The sequence below is a fragment of the Onychostoma macrolepis genome, chromosome 15 (genome assembly GCF_012432095.1).
Source record: "Onychostoma macrolepis isolate SWU-2019 chromosome 15, ASM1243209v1, whole genome shotgun sequence".
NCBI classification, from domain to species: domain Eukaryota; kingdom Metazoa; phylum Chordata; class Actinopteri; order Cypriniformes; family Cyprinidae; genus Onychostoma; species Onychostoma macrolepis.
Genome location: NC_081169.1, coordinates 30725893 through 30738662, shown reverse-complemented (window position 1 = coordinate 30738662; position 12770 = coordinate 30725893). Strand labels below are relative to the sequence as shown.

Genomic DNA, 12770 nt, shown 5'->3' with positions numbered 1-12770 from the left:
TTGCAATTAATTTCAGAAAATGTTTTATATATATATATATATATATATAAATAAATATATAAAATACATAGGCAACTAGAATGTTTTTTAACAGTTTTAAAAATCAAGTTGGTTCATGTTAGATAAATCGATAAATGTTCTTTTAATTTGTTAAAGTTGACATGAAATGAAAATTACCCCATCTAGTCTCTGAATGCATCTTATAGATCTTATTGTGAACAATTAAACCCTGCATGTTTTTTTTAATTGTTTGACATAATGTTGAAGTCTTATTAAGCTCCGCCCCTACAAACTCATCCTCATCTGCATACACTTGAGCCACGCCCACATCTACATTTGTTACTTTTTGATAATCTGTTTCACTTGTCATGATGCAGAGGAAAAAAAAGAGCCTTCAAGTCTCGAATGATGTAAATAAACAACTGATTCTATTCAAATGGGATGGAAAATTGACAAGTAATACAATTATTGACTACAAATTTATTTACAACCACAAAGTATTGAGATACAAACAGCTCAAATCTGTTCCTAATCTCTCAGTTCATTCAAAGGTTCGTGAACACACATGATAACAGCCGTCGGTGGTGATTTAGAGTCAGGGCTGTAAAGTAGATGTTTGATGACATGCAGAAACAGCGAGTAACTCAGTAACGTGATCGGCCAAAGAGTCACCGTATGGTTTCTACGAGCTTGAAAAGTGACAAAAGTTCATGTTGCAACAAGTGCTGGTTTTATCAGAAACACAGTAACACTGAACACTCAGTGTCTCGTGATCTGTGTGTGTGTGTGTGTGTGTGTGTGTGTGTGAGTCCAGCTGCACACAGACGTTTCTTTCCAGTCCATCGTAGTTCTTCATGCACAAAGCCTTTGAAAAGCAACAGCAAAACCACACTGACACACACAGCTGAGAGCGTCTGACTGACACACTGGTCTAGATCTGGTCTAGATCATCCACTGGTCCTGGTCTTGATCGGCTCCCTCCATGTCGACCTGTCAGCGAGCGACAGACAATCAAAACTCAACTGAAGCTGGCGAGTCACATCACTGTTTGTTCTGTCAGACGGCAAAACACTCTGATTTTGGTTTATGTAAGCAGTTGTTTAAAAAAAAAAAAAATCACTTTACATATTTAATTAAAATCAATGGGTCTCATTGATTAAACATGCATGACTGTTATTTTGGTATCATTGAGATACTATTATAGTTTTTATTAATATTTTGAATTAGTTTTATTTTTTATAATTTTCTGTTTTCATCTTAATTTTAGTTATAGTAAATTTGTTGTGTTTTTGTCATAGTTATTCTCTCTCTTTGTCTATATATATATATATATATATATATATATATATATATATATATATATATATATATATATATATATATATATATATATATATTTAGTTGTACTTATATTAGTACTTTGTTAAACTAAAAAATGTTGCCTTTGCAACTGGCTGAGATAAGATCAGATAAATTTAGACTTTTGTTTAACTTTTTTTATTTCAGTTTATTTTATGTAATGAAGTAATGTTTATTTTTAGTTTGACTTGTAGTTTTAGTTAACTATAATAACCCTGGTGCATAAAGACAAATTAAATAAAATCTGCATACAAATGTTTTGTTTTAGCAAATTATGATTACCAATAACTGTTGTACTAATATTTATTCCAAACTGAAACTACATATGCAAACATTTATTTTCTGTTTTCACTTTAATTGTAGTTAAAATTTGTATATATACAGTGGGTACGGAAAGTATTCAGACCCCCTTAAATTTTTCACTCTTTGTTATATTGCAGCCATTTGCTAAAATCATTTGTTAATTTTTTTTTTCCTCATTAATGTACACACAGCACCCCATATTGACAGAAAAACACAGAATTGTTGACATTTTTGCAGATTTATTAAAAAAGAAAAACTGAAATATCACATGGTCCTAAGTATTCAGACCCTTTGCTGTGACACTCATATATTTAACTCAGGTGCTGTCCATTTCTTCTGATCATCCTTGAGATGGTTCTACACCTTCATTTGAGTCCAGCTGTGTTTGATTATACTGATTGGACCTGATTAGGAAAGCCACACACCTGTCTATATAAGACCTTACAGCTCACAGTGCATGTCAGAGCAAATGAGAATCATGAGGTCAAAGGAACTGCCTGAAGAGCTCAGAGACAGAATTGTGGCAAGGCACAGATCTGGCCAAGGTTACAAAACATTTCTGCTGCACTTAAGGTTCCTAAGAGCACAGTGGCCTCCATAATCCTTAAATGGAAGACGTTTGGGACGACCAGAACCCTTCCTAGAGCTGGCCGTCCGGCCAAACTGAGCTATCGGGGGAGAAGAGCCTTGGTGAGAGAGGTAAAGAAGAACCCAAAGATCACTGTGGCTGAGCTCCAGAGATGCAGTCGGGAGATGGGAGAAAGTTGTAGAAAGTCAACCATCACTGCAGCCCTCCACCAGTCGGGGCTTTATGGCAGAGTGGCCCGACGGAAGCCTCTCCTCAGTGCAAGACACGTGAAAGCCTGCATGGAGTTTGCTAAAAAAACGCCTGAATAAGATTCTCTGGTCTGATGAGACCAAGATAGAACTTTCTGGCCTTAATTCTAAGCGGTATGTGTGGAGAAAACCAGGCACTGCTCATCACCTGTCCAATACAGTCCCAACAGTGAAGCATGGTGGTGGCAGCATCATGCTGTGGGGGTGTTTTTCAGCTGCAGGGACAGGACGACTGGTTGCAATCGAGGGAAAGATGAATGCGGCCAAGTACAGGGATATCCTGGACGAAAACCTTCTCCAGAGTGCTCAGGACCTCAGACTGGGCCGAAGGTTTACCTTCCAACAAGACAATGACCCTAAGCACACAGCTAAAATAACGAAGGAGTGGCTTCACAACAACTCCGTGACTGTTCTTGAATGGCCCAGCCAGAGCCCTGACTTAAACCCAATCGAGCATCTCTGGAGAGACCTAAAAATGGCTGTCCACCAACGTTTACCATCCAACCTGACAGAACTGGAGAGGATCTGCAAGGAGGAATGGCAGAGGATCCCCAAATCCAGGTGTGAAAAACTTGTTGCATCTTTCCCAAAAAGACTCATGGCTGTATTAGATCAGAACAGTGCTTCTACTAAATACTGAGCAAAGGGTCTGAATACTTACGACCATGTGATATTTCAGTTTCTCTTTTTTAATAAATCTGCAAAAATGTCAACAATTCTGTGTTTTTCTGTCAATATGGGGTGCTGTGTGTACATTAATGAGGAAAAAAAATGAACTTAAATGATTTTAGCAAATGGCTGCAATATAACAAAGAGTGAAAAATTTAAGGGGGTCTGAATACTTTCCGTACCCACTGTATATATTCATTCTATCTGTATATATACTTTTTTTAAATTATCTTTTTATATATATTTATTTATTAAGTTGTGCATATAAAATAATCCACGTAATTATTAGTGAATGAGACCCACAGATATTTATAATAGTAACTGAAGGCATTATATACTACGTGTTAAAATGTCTTAAATATTGTCAGATTTATCTTTTATGACCTGAAGCAGCAGTAATGATTATATACATTAATGTATTTTTGATTAGAAAGCTCAGATTTACTCATTTGATTGTGTGTGTGTGTCTTGACCTCATTAATTTCTCCATCATCAGGAAACTCGTTGTAGATGTTCATGTCGTCCATGTCCTGCATGTCTTCGTCGTCTTCCGAGTCTTCCTCGCTGTCCTCCTCGTCTTCATCGTCCTCCTCCTCTTCCTCATCGAAGGTCTTTCAGGAAGGTAAAGCACACGTCATACACTCATCCTGTGACAGGAATCACATCTCAGCGTCTCACGCTCACCTCAAAGATGGGCCGACCGATGGGCATCAGGTTATTGTCCTTCTCTGCGATGTTCTGTAACTGCAGACACAAAGCCTCATCAGCACACACACACACACACACACACACACACACACACTGACCCAGGTCTGGTGCTGTTGCTCCTGCTGGTGCAGCTCAGCTTCATCCACACACGGCCGGTCCAGATTAAACCACAGAGACTCGGTCACTCGCGGGAACAGAGACGGGAACAGGGTGGACATCTCTGCGCACACAATGCTTTCATCATGTGATTTCCTTCAGTGATACATAATTACTCAAACAAAAATCATGCAGTTAATTACTAACTCTATTACATCACTAAAATACCATGTTTTAACGTGTACTATGGCAATACCACGTTTCTTATAACATACTACGAAATTTATTACGAGTATTATGGAAATAAACACATGGCATCGCTCAAAAGTATTATGGTACTACCATGTTTTGTGCATATGCACTATAGCAATACCATGTTTTATGACATAATATTCTTATAAATACCGTAAATATAAATGCATGGCATCACTGTTACGAAAATTAACCATGGTTTTATTGTAGTAAAAGTGAAACCATTTGTATAACCACAGTTGTACTACAAATATCATACGTAAACTATGGCTAGTGTAGCAAAACCATGGTTAACTTGTGGTAACCATGGTTTTTTGGTTTTATTTGTAGTAAAACCATGGTTAATTTTCGTAAGGAAATACCATGGTATTAACAGGTTATCACATGTACTGCTGTATTTTTAGACATGCACCGAGGTAGTACTATAGCACTGTTTTAAAACGGATGTAAATATCATGAGATGTGAATTTTAACTTTACGCTATTTCTCAAAACACCGTGATAGTATGATTACTCTTCATAAAAACACTGAAAATTACACGGAATTATACACTCCGCCGTTCGGTCACTTAAATACAGTTGCATTACTAAATACCACGACTGCTTAATTTTAATTAGAGTAATTGACACATTTTTACCTGCAGATGTGCAGCAAGTTCAAATGTAAACAACCGGCGGGTCGCTGGTGCTACACTGAAAGCGTCCCTCGGAAACACCACCCCGCGCTCTTTAGTTCCGCCGCTCCCGTGTCGCCAACTTAGCAGTTTTGTTGCTAAATTTAGCAACTTTTCAGACTGCCCAAGCAACATTTTCTTTCAAAAGCACCTAGAAACAAATTTAGCTATTTTTAAAATTTATTTAGCAACTTTCAATAAGTTACTCAAACAATAAAAAGGCACACATTTTCCATCTAAATTACACAAAAAGAGGAAACCAAAGATGCTTAGCAGTACACACATCACATGAATTAAGTTAGTTAATTATAATGATAATTTAATAATTGTTCATTTGTGATACACCTTGTACATGCGATTGTTGATCAGTTAATTAACCTAAGAAAAATATCTAGACAAATGGAAAAGCTATAGTAATTATTCGTTATCCATTGTAACCCGAAAACACAAAATACAATGTGTCATTCAAATCTAAATTAACACATATAAAATATTTGTTTGCTGAGATTTGATGTAGAGACAATTTTACGAAATGACGTCATCGTGCATCATCATCATCACAATCTCATTTAGCAACAAATCGACGTTCCTTTAGCAACTCCCTGAAATAGTAGCACTGCACTAACACAGCCCTCGAAACTCACCGTCGCTCAGAATCCGGCTGATAAAACAGATTTACACACCAAAAGTGTGTGAGATCAAAGGAAACTGATTGAAGATTCACTCAACACACACTATAAACCCTGCACCTTGTGTTTCTGTAATAAATGAGGTTTGCTGTTCGGTGTGTGTTACGAGGGTCCAGGAGTCCATGAGGCAGGTCACGGTGACCGTACGGTAGTGAGGGGGGGGGAGGGCATCTCATTACTGTAATCACACTCTTCAGGAGTCTTCATGTAGACTTTGATCCACTGAACCAGCGACATTCACACAGTCCAGAACCTCCTGGAAAATAAAGAGCATTTCTCGGCTTTTACTACCTTTAACTTCAGATTCAGGACGATGGACATTTTACTTTCAAGGTATGAAAACTAAACTTACTTCTTACAGTCAGAAATCTTAGATCACTGGTTATTATGCCTTTGTTTTGCATTTTCTCTGATAAAAAGTTTAATTATTTGAATGAAAAGGTAAAGTAAAAAAAAAAAATTAAGATGATTCTGAGAAGGTTTTAGTATTTTGTCTCATTTTTGCTTTAATGACAGCAGCACAAAAAATTATTAGTCCAATTGAAAATGTACAAAATCAAATATTTATTTACTATTTATAAAATATTCAAATATCTCACCAGATCAATCGGATTCAAACAAAAATGACACATTTATACTTTTTTTATAGTTTTATTAGTACACTGTAAAAAGTGATAAGTTGACTTAACTTAAAAAAATTGAGGAAACCTATTGCCTTAAAATTAAGTAAATAATAATAAAATTTTTTAAAAAAAGTTAAGTGAACTTGACAATTCACTTAACTTATTTTTTTAATTATCATTTACTTAATAATTTTAAGGCAACGGGTTTCCTCAATTTTTTTAAGTTAAGTCAACTTATCACTTGTTACAGTGTAACAGAAGATTTTAAGAATGTTTGAGGGTTTGTTTTGTTTCATTTTTGCAGCACTAATATTTGATTAGGTACATAGAAATATTTAAAGAATGTTAATATATTTATTACATTATTTAAAAAAAAAAAATTTATACTTCTTAATTTTTTTGTTTTATTTTAAGAATTATTTTAATTATTTCTAAGTAATAAATAAATAATCCCAGACATTAGGATTGCACTTACAAATATTTCTCATAAATCGTGAAAAGCGCTATACAAATAAATGTTTATTTAATTATTGTCAATTCTAAAGCATTATTTTATTAATTTCTTTGTTTTTAGAAAGTCTGAGAGATTTGGTCTCGCTGTATTCCGCTCAGGGTTTTAGTTGCTGATTATATTAGTGTATATTGTTGCTGTGAGAACAGAACATCTGCTCTGTGACCTCGAGCTAATCTTCACTGATTTGTCTGTCTCTCGTCTCTCGTCTCGTCTCGTCTCGTCTGTTGTTGTTTTGCACAGGCTGCTGTTGTTTCCGGTGTTTCTGATAGCGCTGCCGTCCTGTGCTTCTGCTGTAGACAAACTCAACATGTGTATGGATGGAAAACACCAGATATCAGAGCCCAGACCCGAGGGACAGCTGTATCAGCAGGTACGAGACGCGACACCACCACAGCTTGTCTCTACTGTAACACTGATCAAATAATGCAGAACAATACATTATGAAAATGCACTCACCCTCAGTTCATCCGAGATGTAGATGGGTTTGTTTCTTCATCAGGTTTGTAGAAATGTGTCTCAGCAATGGATGCTCTGCAGTGAATGGGTGCCGTCAGAATGAGAGTCCAAACAGCTGATAAAAACATCACAATAAGTCCATCAGTTAACATCTGGAGAAGACAAAAGCTGAAATACCATAGAGTCTATAATCCATAATAACGCTTCCTCCAGTGAAGAAGTGTCCTGGTCTGAATCAGGAGAGAAATCTGCAGATCAAGCAGCTTTTAACAAACACACAGCTTTTGTCTTCTCCAGATGTTAACTGATGGACTGGAGTGCTGTGGATTATTGTGATGTTTTTATCAGACTCTCATTCTGACGGCACCCATTCACTGCAGAGCATCCATTGCTGAGACACTGATGCAGAGACACATTTCTACAAACCTGATGAAGAAACACACTCATCCTGATCTCAGATGACCGTTTCCTGAATGTTGGTGTGTTTCTGTCTCTCAGTGTTCTCCGTGGAAAGATAACGCCTGCTGCACAGCGAACACCACAGAAGAAGCTCATCAGGATAATTCATACCTGTACAACTTCAACTGGAATCACTGCGGTATTATGAGCGAGAAATGTAAGAAACACTTCATTCAGGACACGTGTTTCTACGAGTGCTCGCCGCACCTGGGGCCCTGGATTCAGCCGGTACGAGATCATTATTCTGCTCAAGACTTTGGAATAATTAAGATTTTAATGTTTCTGAAAGAATCTCTTCTGCTCATCAAGGCTGTGTTTATTTGATCAAAAATACAGTTAAAACAGTGAAATATTATTACAATTTAAAACAGATGTTTTCTATGTGAATATCTGTTAAACTGTATTTATTTCTGTGATGCGCAGCTGTATTTTCAGCATCATTACTGCAGTCTTCAGTGTCACATGATCTTCAGAAATCATAATAATATGCTGATTTGAACAAACATTTCTGATTATTAGCCATATTAAAAAGTTAATACTTTTGTGGAAACCGTGATGCATTTTATTTTTCAGGATTCACAGATGAATAGAAAGTTCAAAAGAACAGCATTTATGTGAAATAGAAATCTTCTGTAACATTATAAATGTCTTTACTGACGCTTTTGATCAATTTAATGCATCCTTGAAGAATAAAACTATTAATTTATAAAAAATAGTTTATTTCCCTCAAAATAATATTCTGCAGCACAACTGTTTTCAACAGCAGTAATTTACATTTTAACAGATATTCACATAGAAAACAGCTATTTTAGATTGTAATAATATTTAAGTGATTTTACAGTATTTTTGATCAAATAAACGCAATCTTTGTGAGACTTCTTTCAGAAACATTATAAATCATCATTTTTGCCAACCCTCAGACAGCATACAAAACTACCAAATGTTGCTATGTTTGATCGCAACATATAATCATTGCTATTAATAGAGTTCACTGATTACATGACATTAATTAAGTGCATGATTTTACTGTACATTTGTGCCATACAGACATCAGCTTGAGATGGTCACCACTGATAAGCTACTCAGCTAAATATAATGTAGAAACTTTAATTTGCTGTAAAGCTGCTTTGCAATGATTTGCATCATGAAAAGCGCTATACTAATAAACTTGAATTGAATAATTATTCAAGCTAATGACTGGTATAGATTATGTTTATATGGTCAGTGGTGTATTTGAGCGTCAGTGTTGTTGTGGTGTGTTGAAGGCGAGCGAGTCGTGGCGTAAGGAGCGTATCCTGGACGTGCCGCTGTGTCTGGAGGACTGTAAGAGCTGGTTCGAGGACTGTAAGGATGATTACACCTGTAAAGAGAACTGGCACAAGGGCTGGGACTGGAGCTCGGGTCAGTACACATGAGATCTGACTCGTTCTGAGCTGCTGATGTCAAAAACAGTGTTTGTTTTGCTCTTTCACGTCACAGTTTCACACTAAATATGATGCATTTCATAGCATTTTTGCTTTTGAGAATCATTTGTGTGGTGAAGAATCTCGTATTTGACATTAAATTGAGGTTTTGAATATATTTTTCCACTTCTTTGCAAGTAAGTTAAATTATATGCAAGTTAAATAATACATTTTGAATTCTTATTTTTGTCATTAAAATAGAAATGTTTGATTGCTTTTGTTATTTTGATAAGTGCATTAAAGCTGATACATATATAGAATTAGAAAAATAGTCATGGTTATTTTGTGACAAAAACTACATGAAAGTTTTTTACTTATATTTTTGAAATCAGCATCAACTAATGAGCTAATATTAGGCCTTTTCTGCTAATTAGCAGAACGGTTTTTAAATAAAATAAAATAAAATGTGAAATAAATAAAATAATTTGTACTGGTTGTCTAAAATAAAATATAAATAAAATAATACTTATTGTATGTATGTATATTCAATTATTGCACGTTGCCTAAAAAACATTATTGGTTTGTAAATGTTTTAAAAACATTTTTTATTGCTTATACAAACGTTACAGGAACATTACATTGTATCATTTTGCTAACATTATGGGAATGTTACTTTTGAATGTTCTCTGAAGCAACATTTTAAAAAGTTAGATGAATAATGTATAAATAACCTTTCTGTGCTGATGTTTTGACATTATTGTAACATTATTAAGGACCTGATAACATTCTATTACAGTGTTTTTCAGCTGCTTACGCACAGAATCTTTACTTTCACACAGTTTCTGAAAGCTGTCACTCAAACAGCAAAAGCACACTCAGATCTACAAAACCATGCATTAATTCTCAGACTTTGACTCAATGTTTTCACTTTTCGGTAAAACACAACACACAGTTCTCTATGTAACACACACAAATCTAACAGGAATTAATATTATGGCAAAGGTGTTTGCAAATGTTTGCTTTTGAGATGTGTTTGTGATATTTTGAATGCAGTGCTTCATTTTGCAAGAGATGCATTTTGTGTGCAATTCTTGCATTTGTGTGTAAAGTTTTAAAAAAGAGGCAACGTTTTGAAAATGTGTGAAAGCAGCTGAAAAAAAAACTGTAAAGGGATAGTTTGCCCCAAAATGAAAATGTTGTCATTGTTTACTCACTCTCATGTCTTTCCAAACCTCTACGACTTTCTTTCTTCTGTTGAGCACAAAAGAAGATATTCAGAAGAATGTTGATAACCAAACAGTTGACGGTAGCCATTGACTTGTACAGTATGGAAAAAACACTATGGAAGCCAATGGCTACCGTCAACTGTTTACCGTCCCTTTAAGATTAGTGGAAGAACGTTTGCTCAGAACTTTGCCAGAGAATATTCCCTGTTCGCCGGAAGCATGCTAACATCTTCACATCTCTCTCTGCGCCAGGCGTTAACCGCTGTCCACGCGACTCTCAGTGCAGCCGCTGGACGGAGATCTTCCTCAGCGCTCAGGACATGTGTGAGAAGATCTGGTCAAACTCCTACAAGTACACCACGCTCAGCAAAGACAGCGGCCGCTGCATGCAGATGTGGTTCACGGGTTCGAACCCCAACAGGAAGGTGGCTGAGTATTACCTGAACGGCGGTTCGGAGACGGTCGCCATGGCAACAGGCCTGCAGGTGTTTGTGCAGCTGGTGATGCTGCTGCGCTGACCGGATCACAATCACACCTGAGAACAAACCGACCTCATGGAGGATTTTCTGTTGATTTTCTGTGCGTGTATCTTTAAGTCAAAGCAGAATTCAAAATTAAATCGGATGTTTGTTTATGATAAGCCAGTTTCATGTGACTTTGGGTAGTATGATGTAATCTATATTGATATTCTGTTTATTGATGTAGATTTGTTAAACCACTCCAGGATGTCTATTGATTAGATAATAATTAGTAATAATAATAATGATTCATTTTATTGGATGACATTATTTGAAAAGCATCACTTACTGACTACAGTGGTGTTCAATAAATGGGGTTCAAAAATTTGAAACTAACAAAGAACAAATTCTGACATAATCTATGAATAACAGAATTTATTATATATATATATATATAATGTCAAAATATAAATGTTTATTGAAAATAAACATGAACTTAAAACAACATTCAATAAATATATAAGTAAAATATAATTATTTTATTTTTATACAATTACTGCATGTTGTCTAATAAAATAAGATAATAAAATAAAACACAACAATTTATATTATTTTGCACAATTATTGCATGTTGTCTAATAATATAATCAATAATTGTTTTATTTTATTTCATTTTTTATTTTATTTTAATTTTAAAATTATTGCATATTGTGTAATGGAATAAAATATATCATAAAATAAAATATTTAAAATATCAATTAGTTGTAAATAAAAAAAGATTAATTATTTTATTTTATTAGACAATATGCAACAAATTATAAATAACATAATAAAACAAAACTAAATAAAACAAAACAAGGGGCTACAAGAAAAGCAGTGCATGTCCAGCTGCTCTCTTGTGCTGTGTCAGTGAGCTGTGACAGGTGGCGCTGTGAAACACACAGGAGACAGTCCAGGGATGGCCAAACCAGTGATTATTACTCATTTAACACTTCTCATGGAGAAAATGAGAACATTTGCCAGTTCTCAGAAAGGAAAGTGTGGTTCAAACGGATTATTAGACAGAAAAACACTCAAATGCAATGAGAAGGTCTAGTTGCATCATACACAATCTAGTTGTGATTCTTTTCTATGTAATTTTTACTCTCTTATAGACATGATCTGATAGAAAATCCACACCACAAATCTATTATTTATTTATCAGTACTGATGTTGGTACTTCAAAACCTATGTGGTTACACTAATGCTTGTTTTCTCAATCCTGTCCTCCAAAATAAAAGTACAATATTATATTGTTCCTGTTGAGTAACGTGAACACAACTGACACACATCATTATGATCTTTATGATAATTAAATTCAATAAGCCTCTAATTCACCAAACACCACACTATAAAAACAACAACATAAGGTAAAAACACACTGAAAAAAAAGTTGAGCCAACTTAAAATTTTAAGGCAACCAGCATCAGCTGATTTTTGAGTTTTCTCAACTTATTTTTGTGGGAGATTCTCAAATTTTTGTTGTATAAACTTAAAACGACAAGTTCAGAAAACTCAAAAATCTGCTGATGCTGGTTGCCTTAAAATTTTAAGTTGGCTCAACTTTTTTATTTATTTATTTTTTACAGTGCAGTAAACCTAACAGTTATATATTTATTTAAAAAAAAAAAATAAAATGATTTTATTGTATTGTGTAATAAAATCAAATAAAAACTACATAATCAAAAAGATAAACCTCATAGTTAAATTCATATTAATTCAAATGAATAGTTATCACTAAACAAACAAATAAATAAATAGAATCTCTTTAAACACTTAAACATCCAGTGTTTGAACTGTTTTTAAAAAATATTTAAAAAGTTTTAAAACATTTTAAAAACATTTTCTTGATGATGTGAACGTTAAGGAAACATTACATTGTATCATTTTGCAAACGTTATAGTAACGTTACTTTACAATGTTCTCTGAACGTTCTGAAACAAGTGTAACATTTAAAAAAACGTTAGATGAAACTAAAATGTTTCAGAAATAAAACATTCCATGAG

At 34.6% G+C, this 12770-nt stretch overlaps 2 protein-coding genes across 3 annotated transcripts; one reads left to right on the top strand and one right to left on the bottom strand.

Annotated features, from left to right (window-relative positions):
* Positions 1 to 203: 203 nt before the first annotated feature.
* anapc15 (anaphase promoting complex subunit 15) lies at positions 204 to 5682 on the bottom strand. Of its 2 annotated transcripts, none has more exons than XM_058799642.1 (6): positions 5542 to 5682; positions 4862 to 5048; positions 3975 to 4128; positions 3853 to 3912; positions 3642 to 3779; positions 204 to 990 (listed from the first exon to the last, which is right to left on the bottom strand). In XM_058799642.1, the coding sequence occupies exons 3-6, from the start codon at positions 4092 to 4094 to the stop codon at positions 943 to 945; spliced, it is 366 nt and encodes a 121-aa protein (XP_058655625.1). In that variant the 5' UTR covers positions 4095 to 4128; positions 4862 to 5048; positions 5542 to 5682; the 3' UTR covers positions 204 to 942. The 2 variants fall into 2 exon arrangements, with proteins under 2 accessions (XP_058655625.1, XP_058655624.1); XM_058799641.1 differs by having other exon boundaries at positions 207 to 990; positions 3975 to 4096; positions 5542 to 5677.
* An 81-nt stretch (positions 5683 to 5763) lies between these two features.
* Positions 5764 to 12015, top strand: folr (folate receptor). The gene is made up of 5 exons (XM_058799640.1): positions 5764 to 5919; positions 6964 to 7093; positions 7678 to 7866; positions 8904 to 9039; positions 10520 to 12015. The coding sequence occupies exons 1-5, from the start codon at positions 5900 to 5902 to the stop codon at positions 10783 to 10785; spliced, it is 741 nt and encodes a 246-aa protein (XP_058655623.1). The 5' UTR covers positions 5764 to 5899; the 3' UTR covers positions 10786 to 12015.
* Positions 12016 to 12770: the final 755 nt, after the last annotated feature.